The sequence below is a fragment of the Polyodon spathula genome, chromosome 2, assembly GCF_017654505.1.
Source record: "Polyodon spathula isolate WHYD16114869_AA chromosome 2, ASM1765450v1, whole genome shotgun sequence".
NCBI classification, from domain to species: domain Eukaryota; kingdom Metazoa; phylum Chordata; class Actinopteri; order Acipenseriformes; family Polyodontidae; genus Polyodon; species Polyodon spathula.
In genome coordinates, this window is record NC_054535.1 from 94,888,790 (window position 1) to 94,911,191 (window position 22,402).

The following is a 22,402-nucleotide window of genomic DNA, read 5'->3' on the forward strand; positions in this document are numbered from 1 at the left end:
TGGAAACATTAATTTGTGATGTAAAACTCGCCCTCCACAAAACTAAATCAATGTGCTGTTTACAGTATATGCAAGCACAAGAAAAAGTTTTTTTTTTTTTTTTTTTTTTTTAATGCTGCACCATCATAGGAAGCTTAAAATGCCAAATTGCAAAGCACTTACTTGATAAGGTTCTAGGGACAGCTCGTGATACAATATATCCAATTCCTCTCGACAAGCACTTATGTTCTTTAAGATTCTTAGCTTTAAATTTTCTTCTTCTATAATCATTTCATTCATCAAAAGCTAAAAACAAAACAGTAATATTAAATCAGAAACAAACACACATGACAAATACTACAGTGACTACCAAAGAAGTTTTGCAGCAAAGTAATTTGGCCTGTCAAGCAGTTAATTGGTCTGAACACAAAGAATTCACTGTTCACCCGAGAAAAGAAAAATTAACTTTGCACCTAATGAATTTGTGAACCTTAATGAAATATCTGAACACATCTTTAACACTGATGGTGTATCTCACATGAACACCTTTCCACCTACTTTTACAATCCAATGCAATAAATTACATTTTGCCTGCTACAACTTTCACTTTGTGTTTGGTCCAAGATCTAGTTATATAAACAAAGTAGCTTTTCTCTATAAAAAAAATACATTGGCATTTCAGGGCTAATGCAGTATACACCAATTGTACTGTTAGCTAGAATGATTGCAAAGGGAAAACAAATTTAAACAAACTACATCCACCATGTCCCCAGACCACTTAAAGCATGCTTTTTTATTAAGACAAAATCTAGATTAAAAGGAGATAAGAATGTTTACCTCAATATGTTTCTTGACTGCCTCCATGCGCTCCACCCTTTGTTCTTCCTGTATCCCTATGCTATCCCAGATATCCACCAGTCGTGCTATTGCCTTGTTAATCCCAGACACAAGAGAGAAAGCTAAAACCTCACTGAAAAAATATAAAATAAAAACCTCAGCAGTTGTCTACTTGACAGTAACAGTTGCAGATAGGAAAATACAGAACATTCCTCTACATTACCATACAGCCACTTTGTAGGGATGTACATTGATTAAAAATATATTTGAGTAGAGTAGCCAGTGGGGTACTGTAGCGAGATTTCTAATTGTAGACATAGCACTATTCTGCCAAGTGCTTTACAAACTAATTGTATAAATTGACTAATGCATTTCAGACTTTTGGGGGTTAAACATTTTAGTACTTTATTTTAAATACTTGCAAAAATAATTCTAATTAACAGTTGTCCTTGCCTTGCAATAAATATTGTACATGACAAAAAAGGAAAAAAAAAAAACTATTTAAAACATGTTTTTAGAGGATGTTGAGTGGTGAGATGAAGTGCTGGATATCCTTGGTACAGTATGAGGTTAATAAATGTGAAGCTACCCTAGTAAGCCAAAAATTTTTATTATTTATTACTTTTTGGTATCATTATTTCTTGTGTCATAACTATCATACATTTTTTGACCTATCAGTTTGCACCAATCATATCACCAGCTTCTGTTCCTCAACTTAGGAGATGTAACCCTGTTGTAACCCTCAACAACTATTTTTAGTAGTAATACTGATAATTTCCCCAACAGAAAACATAATCTTTTGTCAAACTATTTTGTTTGACTAGATGCTGGGCTTACAGTGCTGTGATCCAACTTACGCCCACCTCATCTGTTAAGAAACTGCATATATATACACACACACACACACACACACACACACACACACACACACACACACACACACACACACACAAAGTGGTGAATTCTGAGATTAACATTAAACTATTCCCCTGCAAATCAATACTCTAAATCACATGGACCCAAATGTAGACTGCATGACCACTGTTTCACCTCAAATGAAGAAGAAATGTGGAATTTTTCAAAAGCACCCCAGATACACTTACACACAAATAAAAGGCGAGAACACAAATAAGTAATCGGAATAAAATGTATAAAGCAAGCACAACTAAACATTAACTCAAAAAAAGTTTTTCTTAAAACAAAAACACACTTGAGGTGTATAACTTAAACAATAGGGTGGATTTCCGTGGATACTCGTAACAGCGCCAAACTTATATAACACTGAAAGATAAAGTAACGGTTCAAAACGCCAAATACCTTGTGTGTGTGTGTGTGTGTGTGTGTGTGTATATATATATATATATATATATATATATATATATATATATATATATATATATATAGTATATCATACATTACACACACACACACACACACAATAATCTGTTAACAGTTATCATACATTATCATCAAACCGTCCAAAATTATATAAATAAAGTTGGACTTACCTCTTCCTGTTCTTCATGATCTCCAATTAAAAAAAAAATCAATCCAGGATAACCCTTGATGTTTATTGTGTTTATTTTCTTTTTTATTACTGTTGTTCCGACACAACTTCCACCGACCCTCCACCCCAGCTTCTCCTTTAGAAGTACAAATTCAAAAATGTCACATAAAGCAAACGCGTTCGTTAATTGGGTAGTAGTACTCTAAACCTCATCCAACAGCGAGTGACGTCTTGTATTGGCAACGCGAGCTCGACGTCCATGATTGATGTGGGCAAAATGAAACTTCTCGCCCACTGCCACACAGTAAGCCCATGAGGTTTATTTCAGTCATGCACATAGGCCTTATTAAGAGGAGCAGGGCATGCACAAGGAATTTGTTTTCCAATTGAACATTTTCATGGCGTTTTTCTGTTTTAGTTTTTTTTAACCTGATTTGTACAACGTTGATACAACACTCAGTCACATGATGTTAAAACTTCACTGGACGTGATTTGCTGGTGTAATCACTTTTTATTCAATTTAGTAGCTGTGCATTATTATCATAATAATATAATAGATTGACAACATGACATCATTGAAACATGCTGCCTAAGGTAATATTTTACTTCCATTTCATTTTTAATATAAATATAGACTAAAGGTAAAAGCATGGTCTGTTTAGGGATTGTTCGTTTACTCGGAGAGCTGCTGTTTCAGAAGTAGCACTTACTGAAGCACGTTGCCGCTACCTCCTACACTGTCACAGTGGGTGCAGAAACACCTCAAAGAGGTCTGAAGCATTTCTGGAAAAGTAGTGGGTTTTGGTATGTGTGTGACTCTGTTGTCAGTAGTGATTATATAAATAAGAATGATACTGCTTTTAATGGGGAACCTAAGCAATATTTTAAGGGCAGTAGTGAGTAAGTAAGGTGTAAACACTAGATTTGGATGTTTTTGTTTCTTTTTTATTTATGTAATTATTTTTAATAAAGATTATCTGGCCGTCGTCTTGAATTTTGCAATCTAAAAACCGTTTTAGATCCAACCAATTGATTTAGAGCTGTATTTTAAATGTGTTCCTCTCGGCCGTTTATACTTGTTTCAAATTATTTTGGCCCCAACACTGACATTCCTACCTTAAAGTTGAACTGCATTTCCCATTTTCACATGCAATACATAACTTTTCATTATGTTGAAGTGTCACAAGGATTTTATTTAAAAGTTACAGGATAATACATAAAGTGCTTAATACATTTTTCTTTTTTTTTTCATTTTTTAAATACAGATCTTTGGTAAATGTAGGCTATTCATACTGATTGTGACTATTGGGGACATTTTATAATATTGCCAGCAGGGGGCAGCAATGATTTAAAGTTCTCTTTTGTGATGAAGTTTTATTATTATTATTATTATTATTATTATTATTATTATTATTATTATTATTATTATTGTTGTTGTTGTTGTTATTCATAGGGAGTGCAAAAGATTCAATGCTATTTTGTGTTTTTGTTTTATTTCAGCCCTCCTCTTCCTCATGATCAAGCTAACAAGTATGACCTTAGCAAAGACCAGCAGCTAAATCTTGCATACATCTCTTCAGTCCCACATAAAGGGACTGAGCAAGTCCGAATGCACTGGTTACTGGAACTGGTAACTATCAAATAAGTCTCCTACGGTTTTCATTTTAATATTGTTATATTACTATTTTGTTAACCATACACTTCTACGGTCTGATTCCTGATCTATGATGGTCTAAATAGAGGCAGATCTCATAAAACAGTCGCTGCACCTTTTTGTGCTGAAATATTATTGTATTTAGTGATTCTTGTAAGGGAGGCAATGAATCACACTTGGCGGGAAACACCAGCAGCATTAATATAAGTTGGTCCAAAAATTTGATTCATAAAATGTGTAGACCTCTAAATAAACCCTGCATCCCCCTTTGACGAGATGCAATGTCATGCCATGCCATATTGTACTTAGGGTTGAACCTCATGAAACAAGTTTATTTTGAGTGTTACAATTTAAAAGAAAAAAACTTTGTTTTTTAGGATAATCTCTTTTTATTTTCTTTATTGGCCACAAAATACGCAAACATTACAACATATATTAGATAACTAATAATCTTGGGCTGCCTTACTTAAAGTGACATTAGGCAGTCCAAAATGCATGCTAATCAGGGTCTCTGAAACCAGCCAAAACTGTCTAGCATTACACTAAACACACATGACAATTACAAATACATAACACAAAATATGGTGCTACTTAGTTATCACCTGAATAACTTTTTACAATTGAATAATTTATTGCTTACACTGTTTAGAATAATAATTTTTTCACCGAATGTCCACATTATTAAGTAATTGTAGTCATTATTTATTTTAAGTACGGTATTCTTTCTACTTTGATTGTATTGTGCACATCTTAGATGACCACCGGTGTGACCAAACTGAGATTAGCATTTATACAGTAGCCTGTCATACACTTATCCCTGATCACTCCTACACAAAATGCATGTATTTACTGCAAACATTTACTGACCAGCTAAGTCCATTTTAAACTGCAAATTTCATATTTGGCTCCTGTTCCCCTCACCTAATTAAGCTTCACTTAATTGTTTAATTAAGCAATAATTAGTTTTTAAGTCTGGTGTATGAGGACATAAACATTCCCAATTCTAATAAATGACAAGGCCTGCCAAGTCCTGCCAAGTCTAAACTCTGCACCTATACAAATAATCACTATTATGGTATACACTGTTACGTTATAGAAAAATACTTTAAAAGGTGTTTTGTTTACTTTAACTTGTTATTCTTGGATACTTAAACCTAGACATTTTTGCTTTTACTTTGCTCTCTTCTGTGATAGTTTCTATGGATGTAGTGGTGATGGAATGTTTTGTTTTATTTTTATTAGTTTTCTTTAGCTTAAACTAGTCCTATTTTATACACTACAGAAATAAAAAAACTAGTGTACCATAAATAAATGTTTAACAGTCATTTCTAATGCTTCTTTTCATGTTTGTTTAGTAAATTAGATTTTCTTTCACTTCAGCCCTGCCTAGAAGATTGAGTTAATTTGTAGAGCTGGATAAGTGCCCATATGTGTCTGTCAGTACTGTAGTCAAACAGAGGGCTGACTGTGTGCATGCCACAAGTCAGTTACAGTGCTGCACTGTCACAGGCTCGTGATTGTTATTTAAATGGGGTGCTGTACTAATTCATATAGCTGTTACTATTAAATGTATGTTCTCTATTTATGATATTTAACTGTTTGAAAAGATAACTCACAACCAGATGTTACATTTTGGCACAGTCAAAAAAAAAAAAAACTAATACATTGATTGTGGCTAATCTATCTTTGTCCCCAGAACCCCTCTGATTGTTCTGTCTTATACATAAGCCAAAATACATTAATAAAAAAAAAAATGTCAAACACACCCTACCCATCTGTAGCAGGACTGGGGCCATGCACATAAGGAAGGGGCTTCTGTGCTTGTTGATTGTAAATAAGTGTTGTGATTGTATAAATAAGAAAGGGATTGGTTTTAATGGGGAAGCTGACGCTCTGTGTGTAGCAGCCTGCCTGCTGTGTTTGGAGCAGGAGGGAGCAGTGTGTGTGTGTGTGTGTGTGTGTGTTTACCAGCTGTGAGCTCCTAATCAGCAGGTGAGTGTGGTGCAGAAGAGCGCCAGGAGTAAAAGGGTTCTGATTAAACACATCAGGGCTGCTATAAAGCCATAGGGGTCAGAGCACTGCTGCCGAAGCATCGGTCCATCTGTGCTACTGAATGACTATCTACCTACCAAACTTTAGAACCTTGTTGGGTTACTGCAAAGCAACAATTTATATGTACAGTGTTAGTGTAAAGGGGTTGGAATATTGAATAATAAGATATTCAAATATACCAAGATGTAAAGCTTTGAATACCCGACATTTAATTATCCATAACAGTGACAGGTCCTTAGCACGAATTAGCAGCAACCACACATAGGGACGCATAAATAAATAAACAGTAGCAGTGAAGACGCATCTAATGTATTCAAAGTAAGAAAACAAACAAACAAAAAAAAAAAAAATAAGAAAACACAGCAAAGGGGTTGTAACTATAAAATGCAGAACTGTATAAAAAAGACCTTCAAAACGTTCGGCTGCATTGTTAACAATCTGTGACAACTCGTAAAAAACACACAACACGACTGCTTACTAACAAAGCACAACAAAATATGTTTGCTCAATAAAATCAATGCTATTACCCGTACCCGTACATACTGAATCCGTTATTATTAATAAAGTTTGCCCTCGTATAATGGCCGCCTTCTTTTAAGCGCCGCAGTTAAAATAAACACTGCGGCGCCAAATTGAAGTAATACGATAATAATCTTTTTAAGTCTGATGCCGGAATGAAGCCAATATCAGTAGAAGGCCAACAACAAAATAACTCAAACAACAGGATTAACATCGCCCGGTAGTTTACAGTCAAAATCCTAATTAAAGTTCACTTTTAACAAAACATAAAAAAGCCTTTTTTTTTTCCCGCCCGAGATGCATCACATCGTCGACCACTGCGCACAGTAAAAGATGCAATGCTTGTTTTTTTTTTTTTTTTTTCTTTTTTGCCACATTCTGTGTTTTCGTCCAAAATAGCAGATGAGTGCTTGCATTTCAGATGATTGAGCGTTTAACTCGCTTTTTTTTACAATCCGAACTAGGTGTGCTGCAGAGATTACACTGCACGTGGTCTCGTTTAACTTTTAAAAAATACTTCGATGAATTGCTTTTTTTTTAAGATGCAGTTTTCACTGCTCATGTACTCCCTTAGCCAATAGCAGAGCTTGGTAGTGAAGAACTCCCTGTCATTTATCAGTGAGGTGACAACTGTAGTGGCTGATCACTTTTAACTTCCTCCTCTCTCAAAAAGTTTTTGTAGTTAGCGCATTTATCCATTTGTTTTAGAAATTGAGTGTTTGAAACTTGATAAAATTATTCAAGTAGAAATCACCCCTAGTTGGTGTATTACATTTTTTGTAATGCAAGGTAACAGAATAATTTTTTTGTTAAAACTTAGACTTGTCAGACTTGTAATACTAAGACTTAAAATCTAAGTCTTAGTATTACAAGTCTGACTTGGAGTTTTGCAACACTTCATGTAACTGACTGCCCAGCTTATATAAAACAAGACTTGAAGTCACACCAGGGCAGTATTGAACAGCCAGTCTCTGCCGAAACACTCAATGGTTACCTTGGTTTAACTGCCTACAATGTTACTGAGATGATCAGGGGATGGGTTCTAACTTTTTTGACTTTCCACATGTACCACGGTCTAAAACAAAAGCGCCTTTGACAGACACACAGGTAGCTTTTATTGTAGTGTAAATGAATCACCCTTTAAGTAAACTTCATAAGGGGACCACAGTTTTTGTTACGTTTTTGATTAGTAAGCTGAGATAGATAGGTTGCAATCCAGTTTGGGACAGGTTTGTTTCTAATTTAGCTAAATGGTCTGCCTATTTTTCAGTGGAATTCTTCCTATTTAAATAATCTACAGACAGCACTGGCTGCTGAGAAACATTGGTAGCTGCCATGGACACTGCTTTGCCAGTGTGCCTTAATGTGGTTCATGGGAAAACGCAAATGTTTCTTTTTAAACTTATGTTAATAGTTGTGATATTAAAAAAAGAAGAAAAATGGGGAATAACAAAATGAGCCCCCCACCCCATACCAGGTTGTGTAAAGTAAAAAGAGAGTAAAAACTTTGCATATATCTTCAAACTAGCCCTTCATTCCAACTTAATGAACATATTTCTTGATTAATTTCTTCATTCGAGTTACTGTATTCTAGCCCTTTCGGGTTTTAAACAACAAAGTCACTTGTTTCTGTATTTACTTTCAGCAATATGGTACGTAACCAGGGCTGCTGCATACATACTCTACTTCTACAATTCAAAATCTGACTCAGCCACGTCTGAAGTTCTTAAAATAAGGCTCTGTTACATTTTTTGGTTCATGAGTACATATCCATAAAAGAGGGCGGTCCCACTCTAGCATGACTATAGTGCATTGATGGGGCAGTGAGGAATTTCTGTCTGCAGTTTTGTAATTGAAACAATGCACTAGGTTATGTTTTTAGCTTTGTGTGCCAGGCAGAGAGAAATCATTCCTGCCATTTTGCTGGGCAAGTTTTCTTTGCTGTTAAGCTTTGGCTTGCAAAGCTTATAGGGCTGTGTTCGAAGGTTCGTTCGCTAACCAGGGATTCGAAGATTGTTTTAAACCTTCGAAGGTTTGTCAGACGTCATTGGCACACTGTATTTGTTTTTTTCCTGTTAACAGAAACTGTTTGACAATATATGAATATTATAAATCACTCATCATGTCACTCGCATGCAAAACTTGATCTTTTGATTTATATAATGCATATTACATAAAGAAAAGTTTTTGTATTAAGATCCGCTACCAAATCATTATATGTAGCAACTCTATATGGTGCCGCTGCCATGTATGGAGCAGGGTATAGTATCCAAAGCACTGGGGCGGTACAGTTGTAGTGCTTCAGTAAAATATGTACTGAATATCTAGTGTGCAAGACTATGAAAAGAAGTGCCATGGTAGAATATGAAAACTGAGCACAGTCCATCCTTCCTCCATCCAGCTTGTGTTATCCAAAGGTAAACCTTTAATTTGTTCATTCTCCATCTCGACAGCAAAGCGTTGTATAGCATAAGCTGTATTGAAAGAAATGTCTCAAACCCCTCTGCTGTTTGGGATTTTTTTTTGTGAAATGCCCAGACGACCAAAAAAAAAAAAAAAAAAGTTTAATGCAAACTGTGCAAGCGACTCATCATGGCGGTATAACCAATCTCTGGGGTCACGTGACAAGTGAAATTATAAAAAAACATGATTACTGTTCTATAGTATTTTTAAACTACATGTGAATGTTTTATTCTATTTATATAGATTACCTGTAAAATAATAGGATTTTCAATCAAATATAAACAAGTAGCAATGGTGACATCACCAGTAAATTATGCAAATGAGTACCATCGAAGGCTCGAACCTTCCTTCAGTTATGTGTTCCGAACCTTCGAAGGTCAAAATGTACACTTCGTTGCAGCCCTAAAAGCTTATATGACCCTGCACCCTGAGTCTCAGCTGCTTGGCATCACTGGCTAATAGCTGTTGATCCCTGTGGCTGAAACACTACTCATTTGAAAACCTATTTTTAGGCTGATTACTATCAATCAGGAAATGCTAAACCACAGAATCAACGATAGCAACTTCCCTGCTTACTGCAAACTGAACGGCACTGTGCACTGTATAAAACAGCAAGGTACTGATGTCTTTCTCATATGTCCCAAAGTAACTGCCTTGTTTTAGTGAATCAATTACAGAGGTGTTACAGCATGCCAGGAGGATGCTGATGCCAATTTCTTTATAGTCTTTGAGTATTCCCTTCAGGGTCAAAAGCCCTGCAGTGTCCAGGAACTGAATGGAAGAACAGTCTAAGATAATGGTGTGGAAGTCAAACCCATCAGGAGTCAAGATCAAGGGTGTGTTTCCACTGGACTTCTCTTGTCCATTTTCTTTTGCCTGTTTGGCAGCCTTCGCTTTGGCTTTCTTCTCTGTCTTCTTCCTCTTGGCATCTTCTAATACTGGATCAAGCCCTGAGGTTTTATAGAGAGACCGCAGGAAAAAGTCCTTGTTGGCGTAGTATAGGGGTGCCTGGAAGCGGAAGATCTTCACTTTGGGGACTGTGGAGAGGTTCTTGTATTCTTTGCTGTCTTCATAGAAGACAGAGTCTTGAATCTGACCCAAAATGGCCACATGGGGAAGCTGGGTACGAGCCACTACGCAAAGTATAGAGAAGACCACCCCTACAAGCAGACCCATTTCAGTGCTGATCAAGGCTGAGGATAGCATGGTCACAATCCAGATCAAAGTGTCCACCTTGTTGATCTGCCACTGACTGGGCACACTACGGAATTTGCGTAGGGCTCCCCTCAAGCTGACAATGATGATACAGGCCAGGACGCACTTCTGCAAAGAGTGGAAGAGTGGGGCAAAGACGAGCAAGACAAGAAGAACCACAAAGGCGCTAATCAAGCTGGAAACTTGGGTCTGGCAGCCCGTGGAGTCTTTGACTAATGTTTTTGCAAGGGCTGCGCTGGTGGCGAAGCAATGAAAAAAGGATGGTATGATGTTACAGAAGCCGATGGCCAACATCTCCTGGTTTGGCCTGACAGTGTAGCCATGCTTTTTGGCAAACATCTCGGCGAGGGAAACTGTGAAGGCAAAGCTGATGACTGCAAGAGGTATGGCATCCAAGGCAATCCTTGGCATCATTCCTAAACTGGGTACCTGAGGTTGGATGAAACCTGTAGGAATTGCCCCGGAGATGCTAGAACCATACACTCCGTTAAGGTCAGCAAAATGTGAAACTAGGGTTGCTGTTACAACCACGACCAGTTCGGTGGGGAGTGGGATCTTTAGCCGGTCTTTGTATCGATCACCCAGCTCTTTGGCAGCCACCAAGACTGCGATGCAGATGGCACTGGTGATTACATCACATGAGTTGGCGTTCTGGATATTCCTGAAGATGTTGACCCAGGTGATTATAAGAGTGCCAAATCCCTGGGTGCGTGGGATCTTGATCCCCAGAAGGTATTTGACTTGCACAGTTAGAATTGTGAGAGAAGCACCTGTGGCAAAGCCATCCAGCATTGGTCCAGACAGGTACACTGATACAAAACCCAACCGAAACACTGCCATCAGAACCTAGCAAGAAAAAAACAAACAAACATTATTGTGAGCTTCATAATCAGTAACACTACTAAAAGGGCCTTTTTCAAAGCTTTGTCAATGTTCAGTGTGTGTGTTTGTATTTATTTATTTATTAATTTATTTATTTATTTATATAAAATGCTTTTTTAAAGTTAGTCAATGAATCCCATCTTGAGAGAAATGTTGACCGCAGTAGGCAGATTATGATTTCTGATACACATGGACAATGCCTAAATTGTAAACTTTACCAATATAAGCGTCTGACGACCAAATATACTTTGCTGACTTTGGATATAAAATAAATGTCTAACAGCATTGGATATGTTTTATCTAGTGTTCAGCATAGGATTTGGCTATTGTCCAAAGCTTATATTTTTATTATTGACATAGGATGGCTAAATGTCTGTTGCTGTCTTTTGGATAGATTTTGTTTCCACCCATGCACATGGTGGACGCATTTTATCCATTAGGATCAGCCTTAGGAAGCTAGGAATTGATGCTGGCTTGCGGTGTAACGTACACAAAATAGCACAGTATGCACTTTTGAGTGTCCGCAAATTATTATTAAATGTTGGGGAAGATGACATTATTTAGAACTGAACTCGCTAAGTAAAACCTGTTGTTACCTGATAAACTCCAGCCATTAAAGTCAAGGTGGCTGCAACGCTCATCGCATAGCAGTCCTTCCCACATTCCATATTGAAAGCTCCTAGAGTTGAGTTTAGTTTTGTGATATTAGCAGTGTTACTGCCGTACCACAGGTCTTCAGGGCTCATAGCAGCTACCTGGCTGTCATCACTCATGTCAAATCCTGCAAGCTGCACTTCCCGATCCACCACTTGTCCCACCATCAGGCTCAACAGGCTGAAGATTCCCACAGAGACATGCCGGGAGGTACCCATGAAGAAGTAGATGATGTTGGCAAAGAAAGACGTGTAAAGTCCGTGGATGGGCTGCAGGCCAGCCAGCAAGCAATATGCAATGGCCTGGGGTACCAGGATAATCCCGATGATGAGGCCTGACATGATGTCACCACAGGCATGTTCCTTAAGTTTATACTTGGGCAGCCACCGTACTACGGGGAAGAAGCCAACGAACAAGTTTTTCAGTTTTTGCACTGAGCAGGAGCAGCTTTTGCTCAGTTTGCTTTTGAGAACCTCCTTGGGGTTCCACTGCTTGTGTTCTCTTCTCTCCAGTAAATAGGAGATGTTCTCCAACGTGCTGCCCTCCATTTCCTTTTCCAATGTTGCCTCCCCTTTCTATTATTGAGACCAACTTCTGAAATGATGAGCACAATTTAAAATCGGGTTATGTATAACCCAGGCAGAATATTAGTCACAAACAGTTAGAACAGCTATTGAATAAATATATTTTATTGTTGGAATGTCTTGTTTAATCAATGCTGCCATTATTACTGTTAGTATTATTGGGTATGTTTTTGCTTTTATCATCTTTTTTGTTCTATGATGCATTTATAATGGCACCATAAGTTAGCTTTAGCCCTTTTAAACCGAATGTATCCATCTATAAAATGTCAAACTGCTGTTTTACAAGATAATCAGAATCAGCTACTGTTTTCTTTTTGTCTGAAATAAAATTAGACATGCCTCAGACGGGCTTAGTTAGTTACAGTATGTTATTCACAAGTACCTACAATTTTAAAAAAATGTAGACATTTTCTTACTACTTTTCTTTTTACTCCTATAATACAGTATTTTAACAAGAATACAGCCTTGGAAACCAGGATTCAAGTTGCTTAATATGTGGTTAATAATATACTAAATGGTTTCTTGTTTGGTTTGCGGGGGGTGGGGGGGGGTCTTGGCTGCTGTTCCTAAGGCCCTGGGTAAGCCTGTAAGGCTTCACATTCCCGACACCTCTCACGCAGAGTAGATGTTTATTCTTTGATGTCCAGTGTGTATGTTTAGAACTATATCATGTATAATATATATTTTTTAAATACTATAATGTAATAGTCTCATAAAATGCCATTAACAGACAGTACATCTATACTGACCACCTGTCACCATGAAGTACATTTTTTATCTTCTTGGTAACAGAGGTTACAATGGCTTACCAATGCCTGCTAGTTAATTTTAGACTGGTGCCTTTGTGTCAAGACGTGTAGTTTTGATTCAGAACAATTGATTTGAAATGAGAACCTTCTGAAGTGTGTAGTGCAGTATTGTGCTCGGCTGTAACCGCAGGAGCATTTCTGTGTAGACCCCGGGTGGAGAAGCACCCTAAGTTAATTTGACAGACTTTGACAAACCTGAAGTTGAGCTGAATGTATTCACTGAAACTCAAGGTCCTTTTTGAGTGCAGTTGTTTCAGAAATAATTGGTGGTGCAACCAGTACTGTATAAAACTGCAATCATTTTTAATTATGCTTCTCTTAAGCTGATAGACTGGTTAGTAAACTTTTGTGCATTTTGTAATACTAATCACAGGTACTATCTGTGCCATGACCAATTTTGTATAATCTCTATTTATTTATTTATTTATTTTTGCTTGATTGAGATCTAATGAGTTGTAATAATAATTAATAAATTAACATTTACACAACAGAATACCTTTGTATAAAAGTCCCCAGGCATGTCACACACACACACACATAACTGCTACATAAAAATAGCATATTTAAAAAACAGTATATCTATTTAAAAAAAAAAAAAAAAAGTTAAAAGTTAAAAATGCAGCCATTTAAGTTACATTAGAACCCGCTAAGATAAGAAAGTAATTTTGTATTTTTTCAGTCTTGACTTGAAAACTGTAATCGTCCAAGCTTCCCTGACAAAAGAAGGGAGGACATTCCATAATTTAGGGGCCCTGCGTGAAAAAGCCTTCCTCCCTTGTTAATTTTTTTGACCCAGGGAATAACCAGTAGCCCTCATCCTATGATCTAAGAGTGTGATTTGGATGATACGGGGTCAGTAACTCCTGCAAATAACTAGGTGCTAATCCATCTGGGGCTCTATAGGTCAGAATCTTAAAATCTATTCTATACTGCACAGGGAGCCAGTGTAAGGAACCTAAAACAGGGGTAATGAGAGACAGCACACCTTTTGGGGTACCAGAGAGAAGTGCATTACAGTAATCAATTCTAGATTAAACAAAGGCATGCATTAGTCTGTTGGCATTAGATACAGAAATAACTGGTCTCGGTTTGGCTATATTTCTCAAATGGTAAAAAGAACTTCCCTTTTGTAACTTCCCTAATATATGTCAAAAATGATAGATCAGGATCAAAGATGAACCCCAAATTTTTCATTTCTGGTTTAAAATTTAATGAGAGATTACTATGATCGAGCTCATGTAATCCCACATTTTTAGTTGGTTCTGAGAGCCCACTAGCATAACCTGTTTTATCTGAATTTAGCATTAAATAATTCTGAGACATCCAATGTCTGCAAGAGAGGCAGCAAGTAACTCCCCAGCAGAAGTATATCCTGGCTTTAGGGACAGAAAGCTGGGTATCATCAGCACAGCACTCCTTGTGTGCAGATAATATCACCCAACGGCAGCATATATAATGAATATAACAAAGGTCCTAGAATAGAGCCCTGTGGAACACTGCAGACAATTTCAAACCTTTCAGATTTTGCCTCCTCAATAGAGACTAACAGAAATCTATCGGAAAGAGAAGATTTGAGCCAGGATAGTACAAGGCCAGGCAGCCCCACTGTGTTTTCAAGACGATTCCATAAGACGGAGAAACAGATGAAGAACCTAAACTGCTGTCAGCCGGTTTAAGCAGATACACAGATCACATACTTGTAAAGTGGTTTTGTGTAATCCAGTACGAACTGAACTTTTTAATGTTAAAGTGTAACATTATCTATGCAAGAAGGTGAGCTGATTTGTATGGGTGGCAGTGCATTTTTTGCATCAGGCATCTCTTTAGTTATATAAGGGTGCATTGTGTTTACTGCCTTTTGGCTTAATTATTACAGACATACTGTATAAGGATAACAAGTTTATAAACTGTATTGCCAAAGCAAAAAGTATGATTCTCTAAAACATAGTTGTTATCCTTCTCTGCTTCCGCAGTAATGTACAGTCTAAATAAAAAAAAGGTATACAGAAACCTTATTTCATTTTACTAACAAAATTACCGGTGTGCTGTTATATCTACTATTTGTAATGTAAGAATCAGCCAGGCTTGCTGGTTTTATATACAGATCGATTTATCTAGTGTCAACTATGAAACTGTAGGTAATGTGAAATATGTGATCCTATGAAAAAGCTAAATTGTTCCATTACTCTAGTTTCTTTCCCTTCAAATAATGAGTGTAGTGCACAGTGAAAATGACTTGGAAAAATTTAGCAAGCTGTTTTGAGAGCACATTCAAGGTTACCCAAGTATGCTGTGTTTTTCTTATATTTATTAATGTAGTCATTTTCTAAGTATAATATCACAGGACTGTCTGGTGCTGCTGATATAGGCTATTTACAGAATTCTTTATTTGTTGAAAGTGTTCCAAGGCTTCTCCAGACAAAAATTAACAGGTTAACAATAGTGCCGTTACTGTAAAAGATACATGTAGTACATTAAATAAAAAAGGCTGACAACCAAAATATTTTCATCAGAAGTTCACATCATTCCTTTTTTTTCTTGTCTTCAAGACTAAATGTAATATCTATAACAACATCATTTTTTTAATTGATCATACAATTTGCAGTTCTTTTTCTAACTATTCCTGCTGCAGTGCAAGGCACACATATATTTTCACTTCTAATTCCATATAATTTTTCCTCAGAATGTGCACAATTAGTTCTCTATCTATATACTGTACTGGAAATACACAGAGAAATATGTTCAGCCCATATTTCAGCTCATGCAAACTTGCCGTCTGGGTGCAGCACTCACTCATATCTACTCACCCATACACGATTTGTGAGCTTCTTGAAGGAGTTCAAATGGAAGCAATAGGAAACCATGTGTAACCAGACGTTCCAGTTACTCTCTACTTTCGCCCTCTCTCTATCTCTCTTCCTGTCTCTCTCTGTGTGAAGCGACTGGTGTCCTCGTGGTGATGTGTCTCATGTAATAATCCTAAAGAAATGGGCAGTTCCCTTCCAGACAGGGCTGTTTAATAGGCTGTTCTCATGCGTGTCTTGGGGAGGGGGGAGGGGAGATGGAACAACTTCAGGCTAACTTGTACTTTTTACTTTTTTATTATACCTCAGTTGATTCACATTGTGAATCCTTGCTTGTGTAACAGCAGGGATTTACAATGTAAATATTTTACTGAATAAACTGCCTTGACTGAATTTTTTAATTCTTCTTAGGAAAAAGAAAAAACATACGCCTACAGCTTGTAGCCTTTTAACAATTAACCGTTCCGGTTTGGTGCTCTCAGTTCTTAGTCCTTGACACATGACACCCTAATTTTTTCTGTGATTTTTGTCTGTTTAATGAACTGGAGAATTCTCTATTCATTCAAATTCAGAGTACGTGAATGTTGTAAAGTTGGGTCAATGTCTGATCATTTATTCCTTTTATTGACTGTGGCAAACCAGCAAACGCATCTAACCTTAAATTGAGGAACTGTTTCCAAAATCTCTTTCCATTATTACATTTTAAGAAACAAAACCTTAAAACACCTATCTATTCTTTAGTTACTTTCTTCAGAAGCGACCAAACCTGATTAATAGTAAAGCACACACAGTACTGGGGCAATAGCAAACTGAAACACACAACAAAACATATTATGCTAGATAGAAATCAAAGCTTGTATGCATATGGTGAAATGCACCAAGTGCAAATTAATGTTTGGTTTCAAGAAATAAATAAAATACTTTTAATGGTAAAAAAAAAAAAAAAAGCTATAAAGAAACTGCTGAATCATTTTAACTGCTCCTGTTTCTTGTCTATTTTATACTGTTATAATTGTTTTATATAGTTGAACTTGCTTCAGTTTGTAGGACCCCAAGGTTTTTAAAATAGACGGCAGTAACACAAGGCATCATTTATAGGACCTATGTTTTGCAGTCTTGTTGCCCATCATGTGGTGCCTTGCCGTGGCAAATTTAATCCTTGTGTGTGTGTGTGTGTGTGTGTGTGATTTATTTCTCTGCACAACAGTAACAAAGAGTGGCTACTTTCTGAAACTAGGTACTTGTAGTTTGACTTATTTGTTATGCCCATGTTATTGCTGTGTGCTGTATAAAGGCTGATTCGAACTTTGGTATAAAATAGCTACATTTTAACTTTTTGTTAAATATGCTGTGTCAAGACTTTTCAAATTTGCAGCACAGTGTATTACAGATGGGTGGCTAAAATTATATATTTAATATATATTTTTTATTATTTTTACTATGAATGATTTACACATATTTTATAAATGTGCAAGTCTTTGTAACTGTTTTTTTTCCAAACTGTCTTTGGAACTGTAATACAAAGTGCTTTTCAGTGACTATAAGCAGCCTGTGTTTGCTCTGTTTCCTGTGTAAGTTAGTACCACAGTCTCAATGAAAGCTAATCTGATCTTTACAGCAGAAGAAAGCATCAATTCTGCAGCCAGTCATGCGCATCACGATAAAAGATGGTCAGTGCATTCAAGGAAGTGTGTGAATGTAATTGTTAGTTTCACTGTATTATATGAGCGGAAAAGTCAGCGGAATAATTTGGTCTCAATTCAGTATTTGACTTGTATAGTCACATTGTCACGCTCAATTTTCAAAGGTTATGATATTAATAAAATGCATCACATGGATTGTCATACATTGTATTGTGACCACGAAACAATTTGATACAGTTTTAATTCAATGCTTGAGAGAGTCCCAGGACTCATGTCAGGGTTTGGTCAGTATTAAGATGTGCCTGTAGAGCTTTTGTGGGCGCATCACACAGGGCGAGGCAATCCACACACAGGTGTAGGGTGGGCACGACCCTGGACCTCTCGCACTGAAGCATAGCACTGATGCTGCTGTACAAAAGAACTGGCTACTTTGCTAGGATCGTATATCAAGCTCATGTCTCTGTATGTGATTACATCACGTACCAGCCCTGCTGCTGCCTTCCCCCGTGCACGCTACACTCTCCCCTGCCAGCCTCAAGTCCGCCAGAAGTCCACTAGATAAATGCCTAATGCCAAGTCCATATAGCCACAAATTTAATTGGATAATTTATAAGGCTGAGGCTATGCATCGATTTATTCTATCATGTAATAACTATCGATAGTCAAGCCTATGCATCATTTTTGTGTAAAGGGTTTAAGCAAAGGAAAGTAATTTTTTTATTAAATTTGGAATTGGCGATTCTTTTTTTTTTTTTTTTTTTGCATTAAGCGCAGAGCTGCTCTGCTCCCCTCAGGTCTGACTCGCTGAATCTGCATGTGATTTTGAGCTCACCTTCTCCCCCCTGCCCCGCCCCATGTGAGTGTTTACTGATGGGATTGCATCTGTGCAGGAGTCTTCAGAGTAACAGAGCAAGTTAAGAGCATTGTGCTAGAGTTACAAATACTCTATCGACCGAGCTACAAATACAGTGCCTTTCGATGTTTGGCAATTATTTTCTAAAGATGGTAAGAAAATAATGTTTGGGATACCCCGGTAACACAACCAATCTGTGTGATAATTTAACGGGATGGCACCCTACAAAACTTCAAACAAAGTCTGTGTTTATTCATCTGAACAACCTCGGAGTAAAAATTAAGAAAAACAACCAAGATTGTTCCAAAAGCATCTCTTGTCAGAAGTGTGAAGCATTCTGGCAACGTCAGTAATGCTGGGCAGATTGTAAGCAAGTGCCAGTCATCGCTTACAGTTTAATTAAAATAAAATGTGGACACTATCATGTTCCTTAACACATTTAAAATATAAGCCATGGACAACACTCTTGTTACTAAACTGCTGTGGACAGTGATAACTTTTTTAAAATGAGTTTTTTTTTTCTCTTGATTGGTTGTTATGAATTTAAACAACTATATATTTTTGTTTTTGGAGGGATTTTGCTTTGACCCCCAAATGATACAAATGAATAAGGTAAATATATATAACAGATGTAATCAATTTAATATGCAAAAATAAATAAATTATATATTATTTATTTTGCCCTTTCATGACGTCGATAAATCGATTCATCTGCTTTTTTGGTTAATGATATATCTATAGTGAAAAATTAGACATCGCCCAGCGTTAATTTATTACACGTACAGTTTTCTTTAAATTCATCGTTTCATTTTCAGTGATCTGATTGTGCGTAATAATTAGAATTTCAAGTCGTACTAAAGTCAAATTAGAATGTGTACTAAGTAATGCATTTTTGACCCCGGTGACCTTCCATACATTATTCAGCAGGTTTCATTCGACTATGAAATAGCGGCTGGTTGAATTTGTTTTCGGTGTTTGAAATTGATACAGAAAGTGCAAAGTGACAAAGTTATACCCATTGGATCATTTTTATGTTAGCTTTAGTAAAACAAATAAGCTTATCATTGTTGGTTTATTATAGCTTTATCTTGAGGTTAATGTGTTTTGATACTGTAAAAATTTAAATGGCACACAGTTATGCTGAGATGGGAAGTGCACGGTAACGTGTTAAACATTTACAATGTAGACTATTTTGGATTATTTATAATTTTGCTGCATAGAAAGCGTTTCAAAAGAGATTCCCAAATACTGTCGTTTGATTCTGTGCACCCAAAGACTTTTTAATTGCAAGCTTTAAGAATTAAGCATACTGTTTGCGGGGGGCAACAATATGTTAATCTGATTATTCTGTATTTTATTGCAGCTGTGGTACCATTCAGTAGAGCTAAAATTGTAAAGGGGTTCTTGAGCTGAAACCTCCAGACAGAAGGGCTACAGTTTCTCAAAAAGATTGAAAACCCCTTGCTATAGGGTGCTGCAGAACCTTTGGCCATAGCTGTACAGTTATTTGCAAAGTAGCAGGCTTTTTTTTTTTTTTTTTTTTTTTTTGGTTATTTAGAACAGAGGATCTTAAAAACTAGTATAGTTTCCACCCTTTTTCTAAAAGCAAAAAAAAAAATACTTGTACATATCTTACAAAACTAGTAAGAAACCATTTTAATCATATATTCTGATTTGCTAATTTCAACTGTGTCAGTATGAAACTACAAAAAGAGCAGGTTTATGGTTTTAAGTTTAAGATTTAAGACAGATATGGCCATTCTACCTAGGAATCAAAGGGTCAAGTGTATTCAGAACTAAGCCAGTGATCCTTAGGGAATAATTAAGAGGTGGTTAAAACGGCCTAAAAGGCCCTGATTGTTTAACTTCTGTTTGACTTTACCTAGGCTTCACATATATCAACTGTCTCTCTGCATAAATTTGCACACTATTTAATATATATATGTTAGCAATATCTGCTGACAACACGATTATGTGAAGAAAGACGTTTAAAGCATTACAGCTACTGCTTTGGAATACAGTTAAGTCTTTTGGAAAACTAATATATTAGGTTGATGGATTTAGTCCTTATGGTATTGTCTCTCTGTTTTATTGTTTTATGATGTGTTCTCAATCATATTTTGTTACTGTTTATTAATTCATGGATATTTTTTACAGTGAGTCGGAAGTGGTTTCAAAAGATAGTTGACGGGCAGAGACGGTTAGTTTGGCTTCAGTTAGGAGCCTTTGTACAGTACTTTCATGGACTATTATACTGTATTACGTGTAGGGTGCCAATACTTCTGTCTATGCTAGTGACATTATTATGATGTCAGATGTCCATAAGTGCTGATAACATGGGATAATAAACAGATAAAGGATATAGCATGTACATCAAAAGGATAAACATTACTCGCTTTTAAGCTTTTGATTGTGCATTATCGCTTCTCCTGCATAATTAATTTGGTCGGAATATGTAGTATTATTTGGTCTGGAGCTGAAGATTACTCCTCGACCGCGCCCCTGGCACCAAGTTCTCGACTCCTGTCGGAATCCGACAGGTATCTGGAGACACCTCAATTGTCACTCAAAAACAAATGCACTTTTCACTTTAATTACCTTGGCCTGCTCTGTTTGGGGTGTAACAAGATAACATAACATAAAACATGATGTCATTCTTTACCCTGCATGCTATGTACTCACAAACAACACATGGTCGCAGTATTACAGCATTGGTGGTAATACAAGCTTTTTGCTATTTTGTTACATTTCTTTTTATTCATATTTTGGTAAAATTTCAATTTTTATTATAAAAATGCCACCAATACCTCGTTTCCAAAGTGAAGCCAACTCGAGTGCACTCAAATGCTCCTGGGTTAGCCTGAATTTTCCAAAACTCGAGTTAAGGCGCAACGGGAGTTGGCTAAAAAAAAATTACATTTCCTGAGTTTCTCAAGTTATTGTGTGAGGTAGACAAGTCTCACTCATGTTATCGCGAGAGGTGGCCAGATAGTAACCAGATTACTGTATCACCATTATTGACATTGTAACATTGTTATCACCAAACACGGCAATGGACACTTTTCCAGAAAATTCACTGCAGACTGTCTTGTGATATTGGACGCTGTCCTAAAATCACATTGTTATTGTGGTCTTTGATTTTTTCCCTACATTGGAGCGCATTCCCACTCATACCCATAGAAAGTAGAACTTGACTTATATTTTGAAACACTTTTTGATTTCGAAAAGATCCTTGATGCTGACTTTGAATGACCCGATCTCCCCAAACAGTAATCAGTGATAACATTTCATCATGATTCCACGTTGCAGAATGTGCTGTCGTGTTTTTTTGTTTTTTTGTTTTTTTATCCCAGAGTTAAATTACAGGTAAGCTATTATTTTGTTTTTTTCTAACCGTAATTTGCAGCTGACACTGGCTTATATAGGGATTGCTGCTAAGACCCGGGATTCCATGATTAGAAACGTATTTTCTACTCGGCCCAAAAACAAAAACATGGAAATGTAGTGTTTGGGTGGGGGGGTGGGGGGGTGGGGATTAGGCTGTACTCGATTTGGCTTGACTATGGAAACAAGGTACAAGTCATCAGAGGGTGAAATGTGATAATTGTAAAAAAAGAAACAGGATGAGTGGAGCTTTCTCATCACACACATGTTAAACAAACATAAGCTCCCAACCTTTTTCTTTACAAAACACTGTTTTGACATTCTGCTACCTTGCCACTACAGTTTAGCTAGATCTTGACCCAACAGCCGTAAATATGACACTCCTCAGAATGAACATAATGTCTTCCAATACATTACTCTTTTTATACAACTTAATATCCCTAGAATTTGTGACCCTTGAAACACCACCCCTTTACAGTGTTATTATCTTTTCTTTGCTTACAAAGCTCTACATTTAAAAGTAAAATATTAGTTTTCTTGTGGTCACTGGTTGAGATATCACA

The 22,402-nt window shown here is 36.7% G+C and overlaps 3 protein-coding genes across 7 annotated transcripts in view; 1 reads left to right on the top strand and 2 right to left on the bottom strand.

Annotated features, from left to right (window-relative positions):
- The window catches only part of LOC121304207 (protein regulator of cytokinesis 1-like), a 41,892-nt gene that overhangs the window by 12,732 nt on the left and 6,758 nt on the right, over positions 1-22,402 (bottom strand). Inside the window, exons 1-3 of one of the 3 annotated variants that reach the window (XM_041235197.1) lie at positions 2,325-2,529; positions 817-949; positions 163-285 (exon numbers count right to left, since the gene is read on the bottom strand). In XM_041235197.1, coding sequence (XP_041091131.1) covers positions 163-285; positions 817-949; positions 2,325-2,341 — 273 coding nt within the window. In that variant the 5' untranslated portion in view covers positions 2,342-2,529. Of the gene's footprint in view, positions 1-162; positions 286-816; positions 950-2,324; positions 2,530-22,402 lie in introns of those variants that run through there. The other 2 variants (XM_041235206.1, XM_041235215.1) reach the window with 2 other exon arrangements.
- LOC121304220 (alpha-L-iduronidase-like) overlaps positions 2,644-22,402 on the top strand; it is a 50,083-nt gene continuing 30,324 nt past the window's right edge. For all 3 annotated transcript variants that reach the window (XR_005947926.1, XR_005947927.1, XM_041235228.1), the window contains exons 1-2: positions 2,644-2,917; positions 3,824-3,953. Coding sequence is in view for 1 of the 3 variants with exons in the window: in XM_041235228.1 (XP_041091162.1) it covers positions 3,933-3,953 (21 nt within the window). In the remaining 2 variants the exon portion in view is untranslated. The remainder of the gene's footprint in view (positions 2,918-3,823; positions 3,954-22,402) is intronic.
- Positions 9,298-16,116, bottom strand: LOC121304201 (sulfate anion transporter 1-like). The gene is made up of 3 exons (XM_041235183.1): positions 15,963-16,116; positions 11,705-12,356; positions 9,298-11,072 (listed from the first exon to the last, which is right to left on the bottom strand). The coding sequence occupies exons 2-3, from the start codon at positions 12,308-12,310 to the stop codon at positions 9,549-9,551; spliced, it is 2,130 nt and encodes a 709-aa protein (XP_041091117.1). The 5' UTR covers positions 12,311-12,356; positions 15,963-16,116; the 3' UTR covers positions 9,298-9,548.

Excerpts from the sequence above, each read along its gene's own strand:
- LOC121304201 (XM_041235183.1), bottom strand. The coding sequence starts at position 12,310 with ATGGAGGGCAGCACGTTGGAGAACATCTCCTATTTACTGGAGAGAAGA. Across the intron at positions 11,073-11,704 it reads TAATGGCTGGAGTTTATCAG|GTTCTGATGGCAGTGTTTCG; the intron begins GTAACAACAGGT and ends TTTTCTTGCTAG.